A 24,878-nucleotide genomic window follows, 5' to 3' on the forward strand; every position below is an offset into this window, starting at 1 on the left:
AAGACATCAGGGTCATTTAAAAGGAATATTTTATTTACTTACCTGTCTTGATAAGCAGGTAAAGTTATTTAAGTTTCTTTGGATGTGATAGGAGTCCTGGGCCCCTTTTTGGTACTTTGAACAATCAACTCCTCCATACGAATGAAAACATTAATAAACTTTTAAAAGGACTGAAGGAAAGGAAGAGAGCTGGACAGGGAAAGTAGAGTGGTGAAAACAAAAGAGTTGGCACACAAGTTGGCAGCAATTTAAACTTGATATTGAATGCATCAAAATATTAGTTTCATCTCAATCATCTAAGTTCTGGTGCTACATACGCTTACAATGTATTTAGATTCAAACAAAAGTAAAGACATCACTAGATATTAAACAAGTTTTTAAAAAGAAGTAAGTGTCAGAACAAGATTGCCATGGTCAAAAGAACACCTCTAGTATGGGTTATAAACTGCTAGAGTTGAGATTCAAAGGACCATATCAGCAACTTGCCCGTTAGATGGGACACCCTGGCAGCCTCTTACTTGGTGAGGACACAGAAAGACTCTGCAGCAAGAACGAACTGGCTTTCCACAAGTTTCACTCTCTATTCCACTCTGTATTTGCCGGGTCCCAAATACCAAGATCCAAATCTCAGAATGAAGCCCACAACAAAAATGCAAGAGCGTCTTCACTGAAACAACTGGAAGGGGCGTAGCACAAAAACTCCAGGTAGGGGCTTGATGCAGACTAGAAGAATCTCTACTTTCTGAGAAACATTTAATTCAACACAATGAATTACAAGAGGACAGATTTACAGAATAATAACCGTAACAGACTGTTCAAAAAGGAAAATAATTTTCACTGGCTGCAGTACCAGGTAAGGTTCCCCAAAGCAATACCTGGTAGAGCAGCAGCAAAGTACAATTCAGTCTTCTTGCAAGTACTCCAAATGAGCGATATCAAAGATTTTTGTATTTTCAAATCTTTAAGAAAAGAGTTAATATAGTATCAATCACTTTGGCACGGGATATTTTTCAAGGAGCTTAAACCTACTCAGATCACTAAGCTGAACTACTCCCAAAGGCTATTACTTTCCAGGCAATTCCCCTGATCCCTTGCTGTAACTGCTAATCATTCTTACATGATAAAGGCTCTGGGAGCTACTTTCTTCCCCAAGTTTTGGGATACCAACAACTTGTACAATTGGTTAGTGGCACAATATTTAATCCACCACTTTATACTGTACTCTCAGCTGAGACGTCCACGCATGAATTACGCAATGGATACCCTAAGACTAAATAACTTTTGCAACCTAGTCAACACATTCTCCAAGCTATAAACTCTCATCTTCCTCCCCTCTCCCTATCCTCCCTCCCCAGATAAATCCATTTTTAGCCACAAGTTACCCCAATATGCTCACAGATGTACTAGAAGAGACTGAGGAATCAATCAAGGTACCCATGGTGAAGCCAAATACTTATAAACACATTAAGGCAGGTTTCACATCATTTCATTTTTGGACACAAAATGCTGGTCACTTCACTGCACATGCAAATAAGAAAGATTTAATACTTAATAAAAAGCTTTAAATTCGTTTTTAGATATCAATTATAGAAAAATCAACCTTTTTCCTTTCTTGTTTTAAAAGAGGTCAGAACATTACTGCACACGAAAGCAGATGTGTAGACACACCCGTTGGAATGGATCCCCTTTCCTCCACACACACAGAAACAGAGGTCAGGGTTCTTGGCACCAGAAGAGAAAGGAGGAAGTTTTCCTCATTGTCAGTCAGAAAGGAGTCATCCTCTCATTCCAAGTTGAGAAGGTCCTTCCGACCAGACTTAAACCAAAGCAAAATATACCACAGAGTGGGTATATTTATCTTCAAAACTCTATTCGGCTATGCTTGCACGTAACACTCCGTATCAAAAATGTGCACGGTAGTGCATTCAGTGTGGTGCTGGAACTAACTAAAAAACCGATTGCCATTGATGTAAGACCAATTCCTCAAGTGTAACTTCCCCTACTAATCAAAACGTCAGGTGGAAGAGGCACTGGCACTTCATCTCTGAGACTACAGTTCCAAGACCAATGTGGTCTTGCGAGGAAAAGGAAATTCAGTGACCCGAATTGACACATGGAATGACAATCCACAACATAAAATGACCTCCCTACAGTCTGGTACAAACAGGTAGCCTACAGCAGAGTAGCCAAGGAGTGAAACAGCATCTCTCTCGCTTGTGTTAGAGAGAAAATTGTTTCTATGGGTCATCGTTAAAGGTACTTTGATAGAAAAGCTTAAAAATGTATCACCTATCACTGACCCACAACAACAACAAAAAAAAAAAGGACAGGAAATTTGGTTCCTAGTATTTTCCCTCCCACCATTTTATATTCCTTTATTCCCTCCCACTTTTGCATTCCCGATTACCCTACCCCTTTAGAAAAAGGAGGGGGAGTAGAGTTTAGTCAAGTTCCATCTTCAAAACTACCCAGCAATTATTGAACCATCAGCTTCTCAACGTTTCCTGAAGTACATCAAAACGCTCATAGGTACAGTTGGATTGTTGGTGCAATTTACTCGGCAGACACTCTTGGCTTTGTTGTGCTGACCCTGCTGATAGGGTTTATACTGGGAATTCTTAGATGGAACTCCCTAAAAGAAAGAGGAAAAAAAGACCTTGTAAGCCAATAAGAACTTTTTATATCTTTATAGCAAGTGAGCCCTTAAAAGAATAAAGCACCATAGCCATAACACATCCATTTCTTTATCTCCTGTTTTTCAACTTCAGCAGACAGTTTGTTCTGGTTCTTTGCTGTTGCCAGACCTTTGTAGTAGAAAGGAATGCAGGATATTCACTGTCCAAATAAGGCTACCGTTAGTGATGTCGTAAAACAGGAAAATATAGGGGGCCCAGATATAAGACGCCATCTCCCAAAGGCCAAACAGATTTCGTGTTATAATCAACCTTCCAGCTTGAAGGATTGCTAAACACAAATCACGCTTCCTTCTACCTGGAATACAGCTGCCACTCCCTCCAAAGGGGCTTTTCTTTTCTTCTGCTATTCATCCTAAAAATTATTTTTTTTTCCCCCTCCACATTCTTGATTCTTGCCTCGCAGGCTCTGGAGTCTACATAATGAAGCACCCAGGGTATTGGCTATCCCATTTCAGCGACAGAACGCTAATTGCTTTTCTTAGGCTAAAACTTAAAACGATCAAAAATTAAAATGAGCGAGCTCTGTTTTCATCTCACTGCACGAGCTCCGCTGACGATACATACAGCGCTCCTGGCTAGGGTTACATCAAAGGAACACAGCAAGGAAAAACTCTGCTTCATCGCACGGTGCACTGTCCCTATCTAGTGCAACATAGAGCATTTAAGGGAACTCCTGTTGGCGTATCTTGACTTGGCCTTATATATCTGCTTTTTTCTGCATTGCTACACAGCAATGATTCATTATTATCAGAAATAGTGTGGCCAGCAGGAGTAGGGCAGTGATCGTGCCCCTCTACTCGGCACTGGTGAGGCCGCACCTCGAATACTGTGTTCAGTTTTGGGCCCCTCGCTACAAGAAGGACATCGAGGTGCTGGAGCGTGTCCAGAGAAGGGCAACGAGGCTGGTGAGGGGTCTGGAGAACAAGTCTGCTGAGGAGCGGCTGAGGGAACTGGGGTTGTTTAGCCTGGAGAAGAGGAGGCTGAGGGGAGACCTCATTGCTCTCTACAACTCCCTGAAAGGAGGTTGTAGTGAGGTGGGGTCGGTCTCTTCTCCCAAGTAACTAGTGACAGGACGAGAGGAAACGGCCTCAAGTTGTGCCAGGGGAGGTTTAGATTGGACGTGAGGAAAAATTTCTTTACTGAAAGAGTGGTGAAACATTGGAAGAGGCTGCCCAGGGAAGGGGTTGAGTCCCCATCCCTGGAGGTATTTAAAAGACGAGTAGATGAGGCACTTAGGGACATGATTTAGTGGGCATGGGGGTGTTGGGTTGACGGTTGGACTCGATAATCTTAGAGGTCTTTTCCAACCTTAATGATTCTTCAATTATTCACAGCTTTTTTGGTTTACAAGACAATAAAAAAAATTCTAGTTGCACCTTTAAAAAGTTCCACTGCACAACTGAAAGTCGGACATACCTGAGAACAAGAAGCAAGCCCTTTGTGATACTTTTAAGGGATGCACAATGTAAAGGCACATTTCTGTGAATCCTTTAGTTACTACTGTTACACTATCTTGAACTCTTCAGATGTTTCCAGATTTTGAATATATACCTTCTTCTGTTACTTTCAGTTTATAAATTCCCACCACATATAAAGTTTTTTAGCAACTTCCCTCTTTTGATGGTCAGGTTGCCTTTTTCTAACTTTCTACAATTATTATCTAAAAAATTCCACAGATGTGTCCTTTAATATTATCCTGCAAGAAAATGCATACTAAAAATGCAAAAGAGAGAGAAAGAGGCTCGCAGGGGGAGAAACCGAGTCCGTAAGATGGCAGCTGTCCTTTCTGTCCACAGTGTCCTCTTGCCTATCACAGGAAGTAATAAATAAATAAATAGAGGGGGAAAAATTGACATCACAAGACAAATAAATTTTTAAGAACTGATCCACTTTCAAGACAGAATCCTTCAAGTGCTTACATACACGTTCTGGTTACACATTTAGCCCATCTGACAGAGACATAAGACCCAGAACACTCCATGACACTGCAAGCACTCACCAGACATCACACACATCAAAATATTTGATTTTTTCCTGAAAGCATGGCTACTACACCTTTAAAAGTGCATGCTAAAAAGCAAAGATTGGTCAATATACACTAAGATTCCTTCTGAAAACATTTCTGCCTTCAATGAAGTACAGTTTAAGGTGAGAAAGGATGCTGTCACATTACCTGGACTATACAGCCTCCATCTCCTGGTCATGGTCCTGCTCTTCCTCCTCTTCTTCCTCTTCTCCTTCTTCCTCGCCTCCTTCTTTCTCTGAAGAGGCTTCCCCATCTCTTGCTATTTCCTCTACGTGGGCAAGCATGTCAGCCATCAGGGCTTCCTCCAGCCTCTTTCGCACCTGCTGCACCAGTTCCTCTTGCTTCCTGCCCCAAATCAACGAACACTGACATCAATCCTCAAAGCTGCCTCTTTCAAGGAAAAGGGATCTTAAATCCCTCACACACGAGGCTGGGCAGACAAGCATGGCTTTGAAAGAGCCCGCTGTAAGAACTACACTGTAAAAAAATTGCCTGGCATTATACTATAAGTGAAGCTCAAACACACTTTAAAAAGTTGTCCAATATTTTTCCATTACAAGTCCTTAGCATTGATTGTACCATTTTTAATTCTGGCTGAAATTTTCCTAATCTAGCAGCTGACTCAAGACTTTTCTTTTTTTTTTTTAATTCCTAGTATTAATATTAATTTAAACAAGAAAAAGTCAGCCTACCCCACTCACATTTCCAAAAATGAGATGGGAGAAAATTAAGTTTCTGACCATTTCAATCTTTTTGCTCATTCTCCTTTTGAGTCACAACCTTAAATTTTACAGCTCCTTTTCTGTCAATGTCATAGTAAAGAAGTGATCAACGATCTGTGGCTCATGGGACTCCTATTTCATCTCAGCCACAGGAAATCATAAAGTTATAAACAGACCATTTTTCCTGGTCATTCATGTGTAAATCAAGCACAAGAAAAAAAAGTCATCCTGTAGTTCAAAAAGATTGATCAGTCAAACAGTCAAAACAACTCCTACCTTTAAACGCTGTTAATTAATGCAAAGTAGCGGGCTTTCAGGTTAGTGTCTTTGCTACATTCAGTTCTCTATCAAGTGCTTAAAGCTGAATTTGACCAGTCTTGATTTAGTGATATAATTCATTACTGAAAGCAAGCTATACCTAAATAAACCGCATCCTTGTTCGCTGCCACCACAGCAGTTAGTGCTTTTATTTGGTCCTGTGCTGACACAGAGTAAGGTGAAGAGAATCAAATCACGCTGTTCAGGATTTCTCCAATCCCTTCTTGGCTTAGAGGTGCCTTAATCAAGGTTACTCAAATTCAGACACCTTTTTCAATAAAAGGAGACATACTCTGACATGAAAAACAAATATGAACCTGAAACCTCAGAGTGACTGAGCATGGTCAAAATAAAAAATAATGGGTCAAAATAAAAAATAATGGGTTTTAAGTACGTGCCTGTATGAGAGCACGTACATATCGTGTAACAGTTTTTTCCTACTGATACAGAAGCGTTCAAATTAATTCAGCAAGCCATAGTGCTCCATCAGACATTTAAACTTGCCATTGAAAAAAAAAAAGGGGGGGGGTACTGTTTTGCCACAAGAAACCTTGTTCCAAGACAGTAAGTGGTATTTCTAGTTAATACCTAATATCTTCATCTGTCACCATAAATGCTTTGCAAAGTGGCTGTGAGGTGTTTAGCCAAACTCCAGGATTCTTCTCTACGGCCGCAGACAGCTGTCCAGTGATAGGCATAGTGCTAGTGTGCAGAGCACTAGCTATAGCAGAGAGAAGGGTTTCATCAGTGCAACCAGGTCCAACCCCTGCAAGCGGGAGGAAAAGCAATAATCAACGTTGTACAAGACAAAGAACAGCAAATCAGGACAACAGGCATTATTTAAATTTTAATGGCAAAGCACGTACTGTCATTTAGAAAGCTAACACGACATAAATCGCACTCTTAAACACTTCTAACCGCACCTGTACAACTCTCTCCAAGGTTACTTAAACCTCGATCAATTCCTCATTCTGTTACACAAAAAAATCCAAATTGGGAATGGAAACCGTTTCCATTCTGCTTCTGGAAAATGAACCAAAAAAAAAAAGTCAAGCAGCTTTGCCTCAGTATCTCCTCAGGACGAAGGGCACCGAGCCTCCCAGGCAGAGTACTAACAGTTCCTGCTGAAGCAGGAATGGTCCACAGCACTGGAGAATAAGAAGGTCAAACACAATACCTTCAGGTCACCGCTGATTGGTATCAAAATGCCACCCCTGGAGTTAAGGGCAGACTCTGATTACCTTGTAAACCTTTTGGAAGGTCCATTGTTTTCACCAGCTCCTCTGCAATGTCAAAAGCATTCAGTCCACTTAATTTCTTCTCCCAGAAGAGCTGACATCAAAGAAAGTGTTTATTGGCACAAAACAGAAATGGAATTGACAACTACACAAAGCACCTGCTTACTATCAAAAGAGGGAAGAACACGGCTGCAGACAATTTTATATTGGATTTACTACAGCAGGGGTCTGCCATGTCTGACGGCAGGGAACAATCCTCATTGCCAATCAGTCCCACAACTCTGTCCTGATCTGCTGCCTTGAAAGAGACTTTCTTTTCTTCCAGGGACTGGTACTTTCACTGCTTCTGAACTGGAACAGCAAGGCAAGGCTTGCCGGCTTTCATCTAAGCACACATAGTGTGGGACAGCCTTTTTTACGCTCCTATTCCTCTCTTGCTGTCTCACATATACCACAGAAGTTAAGGAGTGCAAGAATTGCATCCAAGCTCTTCCCAAGGTAAAGCATTCTTTTATTCCTCTCTAGCAGTTTCTCATGAGAACAACCATGTCTAGTCCTTTACCATATTTTGAATCACAGGTTCTCCTCAAGCTTAAGAACACGTGAATGCATGGTTTGGTGGAAAGCCAGATACTATACCTAGATACACCTTCAACTCTCAATCTATATGTATAAGGATGATCAACGAACAGCTGGAGTACTATTTGCCTTGCAAGAAAGCAATTTTATCTACATTTTGAGAAACTAAGAATTTACCCCAAACAGTCCACACATGTCCCCTTTTCACGCCTGTCAAAATCTGAGTGCAACTGAACTCACATTACTTTTCCAATTACCAGCTCCCAACAAGGGGAATAAGGACAGTCGCAGCCAAAACACATAGGCTGGATATTCTCTAGCCTATGACTTTCAAATAGGTGAATTTTAAGCCAGCGCATGATAGGACTTAGCACTGCTTTCAAATTTTGAAGAAACATCTGGAGTCTGCTGACCAGAGGTTAAAATATACTACAGTCCAGTAAAATATTTTAAAGTTGTAATTTAGCAGACTCTCAGATGTATAATGCAGAGAAAGACACAAGAAAGAGCAAGTTTGCCCTATTCTATGCTGTATAATAGAAAATGAAATATATAAACCAATATATATTATACATACAGTATATATTTTTTATAGATACACATATATACCTAAAACCTCTAAAGGATCTCCTCAGAAAACAGACTCCAACGTTGTCATAAAAAGGATTACATAAGGAAAGCACAAGCAGAGCCTAGGAAGCTGCGTTACAACAAGCGGCAACGCGAGCAGCGAAACTACGCAGGTCAGATTACAAGAGCTTTGTGTACCTTTGTGTACAGATCTCTGCTGTCTCACAGATCGCACTCACACATCAATCTGCACGCACATATCAATCTCTTCCACAACAGGGATACAAATCTCTATATCCAGCTCAGTGTTTCGCATATCAACGTCCTATCTTTAGCATCCTCTTTTATTGTCTTAACTAGCCAAGGGGTTTATAGGAATAGCAACAACGCTATAAACACACATGCTCTACTTCCTTAGAAAACCATGCTAAAACCCCACCAACATGTTTAAAAAAAAAAAGAAACAAAAAACCCCCACAAAAAAACCAAAACACACCACCCACCTCCATTTTAAATAAAACCTAACTCACACTTCAGAAAGGTAGTTTTTAAGTTTGCAGAAAAGGCTTTCAATGTGAGAGGTGGGTATTTTACATGGTATTTTTTAATTTTATTGAAATCACATTCCCTCTTGTAATTATGTATTTTAATTCCATCAGACCTACAAGAGTTTAAAATGTACCGATAATTGGTACCGATGACAGCATCTGAATAGACTAATGAAGCTGAACACCTAGTTTCCAAAAGGTATAAAGATGGACTCACTACAGGAAAGGATTCAGAATCCCTGGTGCGAGCTCTGCGGAGGCAACAGGCTGTCAACTCTAGGTAATATTAATGAAAGGAGAATGCCTTCCAAAGGCTGCCTTGAACAGGTACATCTTATTTTACCAGTGCCCAACTTCAAAGCTACACTTGTCCTAAGCACACTCTTTGCATCCTTTCACTAGATGAAATTAAGCTGAAGGATTTCCTTTCATTTTGGTGTATTCTCATTTGCAAATACACAGTATGATAAAAAAAAAAAACCACTTTGATTTTGTATTAATAATGACATTCCAAGTGAATTTATGACCTTATTCATACAGGTAGAGTTAACTACTCATGATCTATGCATCTGAAAAAAAGGCCCATGCAGGGGGTACAACCCCTTGCACTACATCACAAACACCACACTGTACGTGGTCTGTACAGGAACAGGGATTTCTTGAAACACAGAATTCTTATACAATTGGAACATTTGACAGTGACTCTAATTACAATGCAAATGTCCCTCAAAGTGGTTATGACATCCATCTAAATTTGTAGATAATACTTAATTTCAGCATTGAGGAAATGAAGGCTTAACTACAACATAATTGTAATCTAAACAAAGGTCGGAGTCTAGTTATAAAACAGTGCAGAAAGCATATTAACTGTATATCAGAAATGGGTTTTGTTCCCATTTTAAAAGCTGGGAGCGCGGTAAGTTATCGTTTCTGAAATATCAGAGACTTCAAATTGCCATGGGCTATTTGTTCAGCATCACAAAATTAAAGTGGTTTATTTCGGGACCTTCCCAGCAGCAAAACCAGGAGTTTCTTAGTTCTGGAGAAGAAGCTACTATGCTGCAAGCCTTACCTGCCGGGGCTGGTCCACAGCTTTCTGAGGATCACTCTTCACCTTATTGCTGGGATGGTTAGTGATCTTTGTGACGGGCTGTTTGAATATGGAGGCTGTCTGTCTGACAGGCAGTGCTGTGTTCAAATCAGGCTTGCCCTAAAAATTTCAAACAAAAGGAGGGGAAAAGCCCACAAAAATATTTTCAATTTGCTAAAATGCTACTAGAGCCATAAAGATGTACAGCAGGAAAAGAAGAGTTCATGGACTTGAAAACCTGTCTGATCTCAAGCTGTATGAGTTAGACTGCTAAAAATGCATAACTACATTCAAATCTTGCCTTAGACCTATCAAAATTAAACTAAGTTTTCCACTCTTTCACATTCTACTTAACATACTAGCCTCCTCTCATTCTAGTTTATACACATTGGTTTTATCCCAATTTTGACAGAATTTAGGAGTCAGAACACCGAGTTTGCACTTTGACAAGCCGCCTGTAGATCACTAAAACAGAAGATTTCGACACGGTATTTGTAATAATTAGAAAAATTATGAAGTGGGATTTAGAGACTGTTTTGTGAATCTAGAAACCATTCTAAACCATTCTGTTTAAATCCAGTTGTAGACGCCTATAAACAAATCAATACAGCTGGAACCTTCATCACTTTTTTTACCTTCAGTTCTTAACAAAACTCAGTTTTTAAACGGAGCTCACAGAATCATAGAATAGTTTGGGTTGGAAGGGACCTCTAAAGGCCATCTAGTCCAACCCCCCTGCCCGGGGCAGGGACATCTCCAACTAGATCAGGTTGCTCAGAGCCCCGTCCAACCTGACCTGGAATGGTTCCAGGGATGGGGCATCCACCACCTCGCTGGGCAACCTGTGCCAGTGCTTCACCACCCTCAGCGTAAAAAATTTCTTCCTTGTATCTAGTCTAAATCTACCCCCCTTTAGTTTAAAGCCATTCCCCCTTGTCCTGTCACAACAGGCCCTGCTAAAAAGTTTGCCACCATCTTTTTTATCAGCCCCCTTGAAGTACTGACAGGCTGCAATAAGGTCTCCCCGAAGCCTTCTCTTCTCTAGGCTGAACAACCCCAACTCTCTCAGCCTTTCCTCATAGCAGAGGTGTTCCATCCCCCTGATCATTTTCCTGGCCCTCTTCTGGACCCGCTCCAACAGGTCCGTGTCTTTCTTATGCTGAGGACCCCAGAGCTGGACGCAGTGCTGCAGGGGGGGTCTCACCAGAGCAGAGCAGAGGGGCAGAATCCCCTCCCTCGCCCTGCTGGCCACGCTGCTTTGGATGCAGCCCAGGATACGATTGGCCTTCTGGGCTGCGAGCGCACATTGCTGGCTCATGGCCAGCTTTTCATCCCCCAGTACCCCCAAGTCCTTCTCGGCAGGGCTGCTCTCAAGCCCTTCATCCCCCAGCCTGTACTGATACCGGGGGTTGCCCCGACCCCGGGGCAGGACCTTGCACTTGGCCTTGTTAAACCTCATGAGGTTCACACAGGCCCACTTCTCCAGCTTGTCCAGGTCCCTCTGGATGGCATCCCGTCCCTCCGGCGTGTCAACTGCACCACTCAGCTTGGTGTCATCTGCCAACTTGCTGAGGGTGCACTCGATCCCACTGTCTGTGTCACTGATGAAGATATTAAACAGCACCGGTCCCAATACAGACCCCTGCGGGACGCCACTCATCACTCGTCACCAATCTCCATCTAGACACTGAGCCGTTGACCACTACCCTCTGGATGCGACCATCTAACCAATTCCTCACCCACCGGACAGTCCACCCATCAAATCCATCCCTCTCCAGTTTAGAGAGAAGGATGTTGTGGGGGACCGTGTCAAAGGCCTTACAGAGGTCCAGAAGACGACATCTGTAGCCCTTCCTGCGTCCACTGATGCAGTCACTCCATCAGAGAAGGCCACTAGGTCAGTCAGGCAGGACTTGCCCTTGGTGAAGCCATGCTGGCTGTCTTGAATCACCTCCCTGTCCTCCATGTGCCTTAGCAGAGCTTCCAGGAGGATCTGCTCCACGATCTTCCCAGGCACAGAGGTGAGACTGACTGGCCTGTAGTTCCCTGGGTCCTCCTTTTTTCCCTTTTTAAAAATGGGGGTTATGTTTCCCCTTTTCCAGTCAGTGGGAACTTCACCAGACTGCCACGACTTCTCAAATACGATAGCGGCTTAGCAACTTCATCTGCCAGTTCCTTCAGGACCTGCGGATGGCTCTCATCAGGTCCCATGGACGTGTGCACCTTCAGGTGCCTTAGATGGTCTCGAACCTGATGTTCTCCCACAGTGGGCAGCTCTTCTTTCTCCCAGTCCCCACCTTTGCCTTCTGTGGCTTGGGCGGTGAGGCTCGAGCACTGGCCGGTGAAGACTGAGGGAAAAAAGTCATTGAGTACCTCCACATTCTCCGTATCCTGAGTAACCAGGTCTCCCGTTTCATTCCGGAGAGGGCCCACATTTTCCATCGTCTTCCTCTTATCCCCGACGTACCTATAGAATCTTTTCTTGTTGCCCCTGACGTCCCTGGCCAGATTTAATTCTATCAGGGCTTTAGCTTTCCTAACCTGATCCCTGGCTGCTCGGACAATTTCTCTGTATTCCTCCCAGGCTGCCTGTCCTTGCTTCCACCCTCTGTAGGCTTCCTTTTTGTGTTTGAGTGTGTCCAGGAGCTCCTTGTTCATCCACGCAGGCCTCCTGGCGTTTTTGCCAGACTTCCTCTTTGTTGGGATGCATTGCTCCTGAGCTTGGAGGAGGTGATCCTTGAATATTAGCCAGCTTTCTTGGGCCCCTCTTCCCTCCAGGGCTTTGTCCCACGGCACTCCACCAAGCAGATCCCTGAAGAGGCCAAAGTCTGCTCTCCTAAAGTCCAGGGTAGCGAGCTTGCTGTGTGCCCTTCTTGGTGCCCTAAGGATCTTGAACTCCACCATTTCATGGTCACTGCAGCCCAGGCTGCCCTTGAGCTTCAATAACAATCAAGTTTTCACTACATGACTACATTTTATGTTAGCGGAAACATAGGAAGACCGTTCCCGAGATCTAACATGCAAGTCTTGAAATGGCTGTAGGACATACTTTGTTCTCGAGGATGCAGACACCGTGTCTGCTTAACATATTTATTCATGAGATGTAGAAAAGATGTATTCAGGACAAATATCGTTCTGAATCATCTGTGTGCTAATCCATTTATAAGCCAATGATAACTATTCGTACATTTATTAAAGGTTTGGGCAGAATTTTTAGCCTATGAGATGCGTGTTAGCTGCTCGTCTCTGCAGCAAGGCATGTTTCTTTTAAAATATCACTACAGCACCTAGCGCTGCAAGTAAGTGTTCCAATCACTCCGATGATGATGATGATTCTTGACTGGTTGACATATTTAGAAAATAAGCATTATGCTCTATTCCACATTTAATGTTTAGGTGCACAGACATAAGCTTTTGGGTTCTGAAAAAGCTTTCAGCATCCGATGAAGATACTTAAGAATGACTTGAGCCAATCTATGCAGACAGGCAGTACACCGATGTCACTGTAATCTTGACTAAACCTTAACAATCAAAATTACCAGGTGCCAAACACAGACTCTTTTATTTTGTTCCACAAATAGGCCTTGCCACCCTCTTGTCTCTTCAGCTTTTTGCCCGAAATGCACCCCCCTCCTTATATCCATTCCAAAGCCGAGATACCAGCATGGCCTACGGACAGCTGCAGGGAGTCGTTCGCGGGAAGCTGCGTTGCCTCCTCATCCCTGCTGCCCCACACCACTCTTCCCTCCTCCCCCAGACCAAATGCCAGAGCGGAGCTGCTGCGCAGCGACAGGAGTCGGCTGGAGATTTGGGGCTCTGGAGGAGATCGTGCTGGAGAAGGCAATCTCGCACTCCAGGGAGGAGAAGAGAAAGATGCCAGCCCTCTCTCCAGCCCTTCTGTACAGAAGATTTAGCAGTACCGCAATATTCTTCCATGGTATCAGAACCCTGGAAGAACCAGTGAATTGCAGTATTTGTCCACACCCCATAACAGAGATGTTATCTCATACAACTCCAGTTTCACACATTAACTACAAAATGCTTAATTTTCACACTATCACAGATATTCTTCTGAGAGGCAGTCTGGCCAGTACAATAGCAGACGGAAAGGGGAAAGCTGTCACTGCATCTTATTCTTACTTTGGCTTGGTTGGAACAGTCATAGCGCATCCTCTGTCTGTTCTTGTTCATTTTATTCATCAACATTTTTCCTGTGCGGAAGTCAAAAGTGCTCAGGTCCATCGAGCTCCCCAGGTAGCGTGCCAGCTGGGGCTTGCTTCGGAACTTTTTACCACTTGGGCTGAAAAAACACAGAAAAGAAACAGGGAGGGAAATTAAAACGCTTTGGACTTCAATACCAGCGCTCACTGCAACTCAGGAGAGGCAATTTTTATTTCCTTCATGAAAAACGCCTGCTAAACTTCCAAGAATGAAACTCACATTAAACTCTACATGGATATTATTGCTTCCATATCAACTCCTCCTCATGATTACTGTGGAAGAGACAAATTAAGTGCAGACCACGTTAAAATGCTTTTATACTTAAAGAGGAAGATTCAGACCAGGTATAAATGAACATAGCATAATTCACACAATAACCGACATGGGAGACATCAGCACAGATGTACTTATCACTTGGTTGTCTCAAATAATAAATGCCCATTTTCAAGCACAGTTTCTTCTCCCCGGAGTGTTACGTTTGACTAGCACCATGACTAGCACCACAAACGTCTCCTCGGACTCCTTTCCCCCCCCGCCCTGAATAGCACATTCGGGTTTGATTACAAGTCTTCGGTAGCATTCTGAACACTTAACCAGGATTACGCAGTAGCAAGGAGAAAGAACAGAAGTTAACTGCTGACAAACTGCAAAGCAAAGAATTACAAAGCTTAAGTGATACAAAGATAAAGGTCAAAACGTTGGAAAGCTTTCCATTAATGGCAAAATGGAAGAGAGAGTCTTTTTAAACACCTGGTTTCACGTGAAAGACTACAACCCGGCAAGCAGGCACTAATTACTCCAACTCCTCATTGTTGTTTGTTGGGTTTTTTTTAATAATATAACATAACCTTTTGCACTACTACAAAAAGCACTGCTAGGTAAGCTCTTTTATTTTTTATGCATAAAGCAAAAATACATCAATGTGTTACGACTGCAGCGTAGAACTATACAGACAATAAGCACAAAGTATTCTTCACATTCTCGTTTAGCATCATAACAATGCCTCTTTATTCCCGTAATTTCTCTCATTTCTGGTTTTCTGCATCTTGCAACTTGTATATTCAATCTTAGCATCCATCTGGTAGAAGCTCTCTCCGCATACATCTATCATTTGAACACAGGTTGGCTGGGTGAAAGGCATTTTAAGACCAAAAATGCCAGTTACCACTCCACCCTTATTTATCCATTTTCTTCTTTGAGCGGTTAGTAGTGTTAGAACATTTTTTTCCAGCCATATTGCATGGAAGCAGGGTGATCTCCTCCCCAGCCTACAAATACTCTCCACTCTCGATGTACCAAGGATCTCATTTAGAAGATGTGAGGTCTCCCTGGGATGTGACCTTACTAATAGGTTGCCCATTGTACACGGTGGTGGCACCCATGAGTTCAACAACTCAATTCAAAGCAACTCCACAATACCCAAGCATTGAACTTGAGATGACTAGAAGCAGTACCCACATATTAGTCTCTATTTTTTCTACTGAGAAGTGGCATCAGTGCAATTTATACCTGCCAGAGACAAATCAACGCCAATGAGGTTCAAATGCTTCCTGAGGACAGTTGGAGCTCTGTGATTAAGGTTACCTTCTGTTATTCCTGAAGCCAGAAATGCAGGCTACTTGTTGCCAGGGTTCTATTTGAAGGCCAAGAATAACTTGAAATAAAGTTGTCACAGGATGAGAGGAAAGAATTATTACTATTTCAGCAGCATAGACCCCGCTCTACCACGGTGGTGGTGTTCGCACTGGTAAGATACTAACAACCTCTCTAGGGTCTTCTCAAAGGAAAAAAAGCTCAAAGGAAAAAAGCCTCTTTTCAACACATTATCTCCTTCCCTGAAGCCTTTATTAGGGGAAAGGTCTGAAAAAATAGCATAAGCATAGAATTTCTAGTACGGGAAAGTGGCAAACCAATTAGTCCAAGTCAGACTGTGTATGCAAAAAAATAGATTAAAAACCCAGAAAGAGCCAAAGTATTAAAAGCTCTCCAAAAACTGAGAGACAAGGTTAAAATGAATTATACTAAAACTGAAATCTGCGAAAGTCTCTCAAAGGACTTACGACTGAAAGGTTGTGGTCATCTCCCACACAGCATCTGCTTAGCACGCTCCTGGCCCCGATTGCTCCCGAGCTGCTTATCCTGCCCGTATCTACTCCCCGCCACCACCACTACTCAAGCATGAAAGCACTCGTGCAAATGCACAGTTAACCAGATGGGGAAAATAATCCATCTTTAGAGGGTAGGGAGAAGAGGAGGAGATGCTTTATCACTGGTTATTCCTCAGCTGGACCAGTTCCCAACGGAGCTGCACAAACACTCAGGCCAGAAGGTGACATAGAGAGTAGGAATAAGCAGACAGGAACAGAGACTGGGTCCAGACTCAAATTTGAAACCACTTTTTAAAAATATAAAGGGAGTTATATGCCTCAAATCCAGAAAGAGGAATAACCAACTCCAGCAGCTTTTAGGCCAGAACCATCGCTGCCGTCAGTGAAGCCAAGACGAGAAACTCCTACTATATGAAGAATATGACACTGCTTCCTCTTCCAAGATCCGCAGCTCAAATTTACGGTTTAGTGTATTAAAAATAATACATTGCAGTGAATTGTGCACTTAGAAGCGCAGCATAACTTCCAGAACAACAGAGCCAGATACAGAGACAGTATTTTAAATGAACACAGCCCTTCAGCTTTTCTGTTTAGTATGTGTTCTAGTAATTTTGCAATGGATCTGAAAAACTGCTCAAAGTCCACGTATGTCTAAAAAAACCCACCTGAAATGACTCAGAGTCCTGTCTCTTCCTGGGGAAGCTTGGCCCAAAGGAAAAGCACTGAAATGTTCAGAAGAAAAACTTTTATTCTGATTATGTCTTGAAAAAGGCAATACTGTACCAAGCCTCTCTGGAGCAATAGCAGACCAGGGAACAAAGCTACAGCTCAAAGCTGACAGTAAACTTGCTCAGTAGACACAAACAGAAAGGAAGTGGCTGGTGTGCTCTGGAGCTCCTGGGGTCCCTCTGGCAGGAACACGCTTGGTAGGACACAGCCATTGAGGGCACCTACAGACACCTTGACCCAAAGGGGAAAGAAAAGAAAAAAAAAAAAAAGAGAAAGAGGCAGCCAAAAAAGCACAAAACTTGAGCAGCGGGATTGCTTGCTGCACATCACAAAGCACAGAAACAGTAAACCAGCATTTATGAATTCTGAACGTTGTTAAAATGCTTGTGTGCCCTTTAAATGTCACAAAATATGAAATCTATCTCCTTCCACTCCAGAGCAAAAGCTTTGCTCTGCACTCCTGTTTTTGATCTACAAAGACTTTGAAGAGACCCAGGAGACATCTTGGTACAAAGCTGCAAAAACCAACCTCTTCTTAAAAATACTGCAGGCACTGACACTGTGAGCACGCTGTACTTGGTTCCTGCATTAAGGTCTTTCACACTTCACGTTACGAAAAGCAAGGCAACTGCAGAGTTGCAAACGATTTTACATGCTCATCCATCAAAAGCTCCGACGCATTCTCTGCTTGCGCAGCCTGCCTGGGCACTAACAAAACCGAAGAGGACCGAGGGGTGGTATGACCGAACCCAAGCCACCCTCAGTTGTTATTCACAGACTTTTTAGGCGCGGATTAAGCTGAATGCATGGCAGCCTATTGAAGGGCCAGGCGCTGCCAGGTGTCCGCTGCTCTCCATGTGCAGCTCACCCTTTGTTTCCTGCCTTATATTCTTAAGCAGAGACCGACTGCAAGCCCTGGCCCTCTCCCCTCCTCCCTCATTACACGAGTCTCCTCCCCTCCGCTCTCCCCATTTAGCCTACGCAGGATCTGCACAACTTGGAAAGCAAGGGACAAAAGACAAAAAACCCCCGAACAAACCCAGGCGTCACCTGCCTTTTAAAGAACTGGGGACAGGAATAAACTAGGTAAAAAGGGTGATCGATAGCATGTGCCCAAAGCCTCATTTCCTCGGTGGGGGATGACGGGTATAATGCAAAATGTTTTTCCTTCTCCATTTCAATCGTGCTCCCTCCTGCGCGGAGCTGGGGAGTCACAGCCCACCCCAGCCTCCCTCCGCTGCACTTCTCTCCCCAGCTCTGCTCCAGGCAAAGGCCGGTGCCGGGGGCCCTTCGGGTGCCGTACGCCCCCCCGACACTGCTTCCTAGGGAGAGACGCGTACCCTGGGACACCTCACAAGCTGCCACCGCTAGCCCCCCTCTCTCGCAGCATCTTCACGTTATCCCCGGCTGCAGCATCTGCACCAAGTCCTGCCTCGGTCATCCCACACTCCAACAAGTCGGTTATCCCAGGACAGGCTAGCACAGACATACTCGCAGCTTTCACCAGTGCACATAAAAAGTGCTGGTGTGAACAAGCAAGACCAGGTAACTCCAGCTGCCATAACCCACCCCACGTCTTCACACATCTGCGCAGCAGCATCTCCCCATCCCTCCACAAACGGGTGCCCTCAGCTCTGCACGGAGCGGCCTCGGGGGGATCAAGCTGTCCCTTGCCACCCCAGCTGTCCCAAGCAGTATTTACGTGCGCATGGAGGCCCCGCACCACTGCCAGCAGCGGCATGTAAGGGATGCTCCCTGCCCCGCAGGGCAACGGGGTTGTCTTTGTTCAGTAACTTGGGCTCCGACCACACCAAAAAAACCAAAGAAAAAACCCCGAAAACACACCAACACCCCCCCCCCCCCCCCGAAAACAAAAAAACAACTTTGATACACACAATACACACAAAATCTCCCAAATTTCCAGAAGCACCCCATCCCTAAACAAGAACCCAAGCAGCAGTCCCATAACACAGCAATGAGCCCAAATATAACTAGCCATTTTTATAAGACTCATCTCAAGCATCATGAGAGCTTCCCTGGGGGAGCTGTGGGCAAAACAGAACAACCGAGAAAGGGCAAAGTACGGTCTCAGCAAAAGCATTCTCCTCCACAATTTTTTTTTGGGGGGAGGACGGACGGACGTATACAGACCAAAATATACTTGGGGGATGTTAAAAACGTTTTCTTCAACTTTTTACGTAGGTGCTGCATAGGTAAGAAATTCACAACAAAATAAGCTTCACCCAACAGATCTGTTAAGTTTTCCAGAACAGCGATGTCAACAACTCCTCAAAGCAGAGACGAGCAGTGATCCCAAACTTCTCAGACACTTGGTCATCTTCAGCAGAAAAATACTATGAAGAAAAGCCACATAAAGCAGCACTAAATTCTCCTTCCCCTAGGTGAGAACACTGAGTTTGAAGAGAGCCTTTATAGCCAAAACTCTCTCAAAGACAACCCGCCACTTTCACAAAATCCCCGATACGCTTCCCTTCCTGAAATCCTGCATTCCTGCACCTTTCCCGTTCGCTCAGAGTTCGGTCCACAAGCCCCACCGCATCAGCCAGACATCCTCTTGGGTTTCCCAACTCTTAAGCCACAGGCAGACGAGAGAATGCACTCCAGCTAAAAAATTTCTGCACAACCAACAGCTGGTAAGCGTGAGGTTATAGGACTGTTTCTAAAAATCTACCCAGGGACTTACGCCTCGAGGAGGGTTCAATTTCCAGCCAGCAACCAGCTCACACAGACTCACATCTCACGGGCTGAACGTACTCGGCACAACCCATTTGTCTTGTCACCCAAAGCAGAACTCATATTCGACAGAAACCTTCACGCAGAAAGCACGTGCTGCTAGTGCTTAGGGCTACAAAAGGAAACCTCCAACGAGAAAGTGCAGTAGCCCTAAACAACGGTTCAGAAAAGCAGTAACTGCCACCCCGCCGCTGATCGCCTCGGCTCAGCGTCAATTCTCAAGGCTAGTGATTGCACACGAGAGCACTCGTTTCCAAACCACGCATGCAATTTTCCACAAACGCTTACTGCGTCTGTACATTCAGGGGAGCCAGACAAAAAAATCATCCAGGTAAACAACAGGCAGAAATAGCAGAGGTATTAATAAATTGCCACACACGTATTTTCCACTCTGAGGTAATGCAAAATGCAACAGTAACCAAAAATTAGTGCAGCAGGGCCCTATTATACCTTTGATCTCTGTCCAAATTGATATAAAAGGAAAATCCATTATAACTTGGGAATAAAAACACACTATTTATCCTCTCTCCCCCTCTTTTTTAAGTTCAGCTCTGAGACCGCAACTTTACAAATAAGTTCTTGGAAAAACAGGGATCTTTTAAGCTTTCAGCTGCACCTCCTCTAGCTGCTGCCAGTGGTCTTTCCTTCTCCCCGCAGACTCCAGGCTGCAGCGGTGGAGCCGGCACTTCCAGCTCTACGCTCTCGAGGATGGTATTTGCTGGTTCACTCACCACCCAGCACGGCACGCTTTTCTCACAACCGTAATCTGATTTAAAAAATGAAACCTAACAACGTGCAGAAGGCGATCGCATACGTTTTGCCAACTAGCAAGGCCAGATAAGGACACCAGGATAACTTCTGCTACGCTCTTCCAGCTCCCGACGGACCTAAGTTTCACACATCAGCTCGCGGGTGCACTGAGGCTGCCCCTTACGGGTGCAGGAAGGATCCATATGGCCCACCTACAGCCATATGAGACATACATTGATATTAATAGAAATCCTTCAGGCAGAGCAAGCAGCTCCCCGGCCATATGCTTCCCCCAACAGCAACACTCACAGGATAAGGCATCCTGAGCCCTGCCCCTGGACTCTCATCTATAGCAACAGCCATCACCGCAGGCAGGCAAACGCTCCTTTCTTCACCCTACCCCAAATTCCTCAACGTACAGAAAAAGCAGCAGAGCGAGCCCCAAGGCGGCAGGCAACCACTCTCACCGACGCCCTGGCTACTTCGCAATCACCTTATTTATTTGACGTGAAAAAAAGATAACCGCATTTGCTAGGCATAAGCCGCTCCGAACGGACGAGCGGGGTTCCCGAGAGGCCACTGCCCCCTTCCACGGCGCTCATCACCTCACGGCGGGTCGCTGACAGCAAGGCGGAGCGGTGGCAGAGAGCCCCCCAGACCCCAACGCGCGCCCCTACGGTACCTGCTAGTACAGGTGCTCGCGCCACCCGGTACCGACAGCCCTGCCAGCCCCCACCACACGTCCACCTGTAGCGACAGGCAGGGCCGGCGCCCTCCCCGGTGCCCCGGCCCGGCCTCCCACCGGGCGGGCGTCTCCTCCCGGCACCCCGCCGCACGGAAGCGCGGCCCGAGCCCCCCCCCCCCCCCCCGCCCCGGGCCCGGGGCACGAGGCGCCGCGGCCCGGCTGAGCGCTCCCACCTCTTCCGCTCCATCGCGGCCCGGCCCGGCCCGCGGCCGCTCCCTCCTGGCTCCGGCCGCCGCCGCCGCCTCCCGCCGCCTCCGCCGGCTCTTCCCGGCCGCCGCGCTCTCCTCCCGCCGGCGGCTGTTCCGCGCTCCGACCGCTCCCGCCGCCCCCCGCCGCGGCGGCGCCGGCTCCTGCCCCCCGCCCCCCCCGGGAGGCGGCGCTGCGGCCGCGGCTTGTCCCGCTCCCGCCCGCCGCCCTCCCCGAGCGCGGCCTCCGCCGCCGCGGGCGCCCGCCGGGCCCTGGCGCCGCTCCGCGCTCCGCTGCGCCGCGGCCCTCCCGCCTCCTCCACGCCGAAGGCGGCCGCTCCGCCCGCCCCCGCGGTTCCGCTCCCGCCCCTTCCACCGCGCCGCCTTCCCCCTCCCGCCGCGGCTGGATCCCTCCGCCCGCGCACGCCGCGGGGATATAGTCCCTCCCCGCCGCCCCGCTGGGCGGGAAGCCGGCCCCGCCGCCCTCTCCCCGGCCCCCACGCGGAGCCCTGCCCCGGCCCGCTCCCCCAGAGGCCCCCCCGGCCCGGTCTTACCCCAGCGCCGGGCGCCGCGGCCCCCCCCGGTGTCCCGGCAGCGCCGCTTTGGGCATCTTCCCCTGCGCCCGCCCCGGCCGGACTGGCGGCTCGGCCCCGCGCCCCCCGGCCCGCCCGCTCGCGCCCCCTGCAGCCCCGGACCCGCGCGGCAGCCCCTGCCCTGCCCCTGCTCCCGCTCCTGCCCGCACAGCGGGGACACGGGGCTGGAGAGGGGCCCGCCGGGACGCGTGGGCACGGAGGGGCCACCCGGGGCTGCCGGGCACGCAGCCCCACGGGCAGGCCACTGGCAGAGGCAGTCCGCGCCCTGGTGTTACCTCCCATGGCGCCCGAGACCCTGCCTGGAAGAACGGGTCTGTTCCGCAACACAGCCCCCCCTCAGAGGGGCTTTGTCTGAGAGGGTTTTTCTGGGTTCATTTTGCATGTTCAGTAGCACCGCCCTGTGTAGCACCCATACCCCTCCTCCTGGGACGATGTCCAAAAAGAGATCCATACAAAAAAAAACCCAAACAAAAAACAACAAGGAGGAGGAAAAACCGCTCTGGAGGAGATGGTCTGAAGACAAAGCAATGAAAAGTTTTTCCAGGAAAAAGTGTAAACCACAACCTATTACAGACGGCCAAATCACCTCCTGCGGCACCCCCGGGAGGGAGGTCTCTGCCTCCTGCTGCTGGTTAACATCTACCCAGAAATCCCAGGTTTGATAACGTACAACGGGGCACCTGTATTTTGGCAGCTGGGTGTTCCATCCACGTGCTGAAAAACACTAAGCGCCACAAGGCAGCCTGCCTTCCAAAGCGAGTCGGAGTAATTAATTTTCCTTTAACGAACAAACGACATACTAGGTTTTTCTTAAGAATCCCGCGCGGACCAGCAGTCCTGAAGCAACCACCATCGGACTTCAAAACAGCAGCGTCCATGGGCGCGCACCCGGATCCTGCCGCGACCGGCCGGGCTCGCGGCTCTCTTGGCCACGTACGCGAGCGCGGCTCCAGCTCACTTCTTCTGACGCTGAACTTATTTAGTCTGTTCGAACTTCCAGTGCTTCCTCCAGCCCACATCTGTGCAACAAGCTGTCTGTGGTTCTACTTACTATTTTTTCCTTTTTAAAACAGGGCTCGCTCATTTGTTTCAAACCCCCTTATTTGGAAAGCAGCAGGGAGCGCGAGGAAGGATGCGAGACATGTGTCGCGGGCGAGAGGAAACCCAGAGTCCCCCACGCGCGGCGTACAAGAGTTATCCAGAGTCAGGGGCAGAAACTGAAAACAACTTCAATGAGCCAGGTGCGCCTGTAGGTGCTGGGTTGCATTTGCTTTGTACAGGAAGATTTTTATATTTAAGATACGCGACGGTGGGGATTTTGTCTTTAATTTAATCAATACGGAGCTTTCTGTTGCTCCGAAGGCATCCCGCCTCTCTAGGGATTGGTTTTGTTGGTTTGTGTTTGGCATTGTCTCCTTCTGGGCTCACGCTTATGAAATATCTTGCCCTGCTATCACTGTTATTTCCTGCAATCTTGAACACATGGATCAGAAAAGTTCTAATTGCCGGTATTGATCAAAACCACATTATTTTTCATAAATGCACTTTCCCCTTTTTTTGGTAAAACAAACACACCTCACAACCCAGCCAAACTCACGCTATTCTAGCCAAAAACTTGTCCAGAAATACAGCTTCTCGATTAAAAGTGAACTGAGTGTATAAAGGGAAACTGAGGCACAGAGTGATGCGGTTTGCTCTCGTTTAGCGCAAACGTGGAAACCGGGAGCGGAACTCGGTGAGGGCGAGACTGCAGCGCCGCGCACCTGAAAGCGGAGCCCTAACCCCCGCACGCTGCGAGGTAACCCACTGGATCCCGCTGGCGACTGCACCTGGGAGCAAAAGCAGGCAGAGAGTCCTGCCCGCGTCTCATCCCTCTGCTCCAAACCACCAGCACTCCTCAGCACCAGGGATGGAAGCCTGGTAGCCCTCTCTTTCACGCTAACCACTCGATTGTTTCCTCTTTCACCAATTAAAATCAAAGCCACGAAAAGGAGTGAACCCTTCACCAAGAAATGAGACTGTGCAAGACACCGTCCACATTTGGACGCTGGGTTTTGAGAAAGACATGGAGTGCCTGGAAGCAAGCCAAGAGGAGAGCAATGAAAATCAGCAGCTGTCTACGAAGTGACCTGTGCGGAAAGAACCGGGGTTGTTTAGCCTCGAGAAAACAGCTGAGATCCCATAATAGCCTTCAAATATGTAAAAGGGAAAGAATTACTGGGCTTGTAGTGCAGGAGGGGAGAGAATTTCTTTTTTCCAAACACGTAAACTGAGAAGTTAAGCACAGACACAGACCACGCAGAGGACTGTGAAAGCTCCCTCAATGGCATTTTTTAAGAATAAACTGGAAAAGCTGGGGAGCGGATCCTGCTGCGGGGTGGGGATGGAGAAGGTGTCCTGTCCACCGAACCTCAAGCTCGGGGTAACAGTAGTTAGAAAATCAGTTTTCACTGACAGCTGGTGCAGCAACAGCTTGCAGAAGGGAAGACGTTTACTCTCCTAGGACTGCACGAAATGTTTGGGTAGAAACTCTCTCTTCAGCCCAAGGGAAATATTCCAGTGTTCCTTTGGGAACGCCACCAGCTGAAAGTGTATTCAGCTGCCAGAGAGTCCATGTTGTTCCAGGACTAGCAGATAATCCAAAAATCACCAAAATCAGCTGTTGTCAGCCATGGCAGCAAGCAACGGGATACCCTGACAGAAAAAACTCTTCCGTTTAGCCCTGCAGATAACTCTAGTTGAAAGCTTTCTGCTCTGCAGCCAAATATCCCAGACCCAACGGAGGAGCTTATTTCAGAGCAGGATTCGCCAGGGAGCACCCAACCTGCCAGCCCCTGCAGAGGGGCAGAGTCTGACCTTGGTCCAGGAGACGAGACCAACAAGGGCTGAACGCAGCAGACTGACAGCGCTGAGGTGGTTGCAGCAACGACTCCCTCTCCCACCTCCACTTACGCCTTTCACGATGAAAGGGAAGTGGAGGTGCCAGCACGGACAAACACTCAGGAG

At 46.7% G+C, this 24,878-nt stretch overlaps 1 protein-coding gene across 4 annotated transcripts; it reads right to left on the reverse strand.

The window, feature by feature from the left end:
* Positions 1–736: 736 nt before the first annotated feature.
* On the reverse strand, positions 737–24,751 carry MBD3 (methyl-CpG binding domain protein 3). 4 transcript variants are annotated; one of them, XM_076359630.1, is made up of 8 exons: positions 21,268–21,325; positions 16,782–16,838; positions 13,928–14,087; positions 9,770–9,907; positions 7,004–7,094; positions 6,351–6,528; positions 4,870–5,067; positions 737–2,632 (listed from the first exon to the last, which is right to left on the reverse strand). In XM_076359630.1, exons 1-7 carry the CDS (start codon positions 21,279–21,281, stop codon positions 4,875–4,877), a joined length of 831 nt encoding a protein of 276 aa, XP_076215745.1. In that variant the 5' UTR covers positions 21,282–21,325; the 3' UTR covers positions 737–2,632; positions 4,870–4,874. The 4 variants fall into 4 exon arrangements, with proteins under 4 accessions (XP_076215745.1, XP_076215747.1, XP_076215748.1 ...); XM_076359632.1 differs by lacking the exon at positions 21,268–21,325 and adding an exon at positions 14,228–14,280 and having other exon boundaries at positions 16,782–16,806; XM_076359633.1 differs by lacking the exons at positions 16,782–16,838; positions 21,268–21,325 and adding an exon at positions 24,729–24,751.
* Between the last annotated feature and the right edge of the window lie 127 nt (positions 24,752–24,878).

The sequence above is a fragment of the Aptenodytes patagonicus genome, chromosome 25, assembly GCF_965638725.1.
Source record: "Aptenodytes patagonicus chromosome 25, bAptPat1.pri.cur, whole genome shotgun sequence".
NCBI classification, from domain to species: domain Eukaryota; kingdom Metazoa; phylum Chordata; class Aves; order Sphenisciformes; family Spheniscidae; genus Aptenodytes; species Aptenodytes patagonicus.

Excerpts from the sequence above, each read along its gene's own strand:
- MBD3 (XM_076359630.1), bottom strand. Across the intron at positions 14,088-16,781 it reads AGGACTCTGAGTCATTTCAG|CCCAAGTGGTAAAAAGTTCC; the intron begins GTGGGTTTTTTT and ends GTGTTTTTTCAG. Across the intron at positions 7,095-9,769 it reads CTGTGGACCAGCCCCGGCAG|CTCTTCTGGGAGAAGAAATT; the intron begins GTAAGGCTTGCA and ends CTTTGATGTCAG.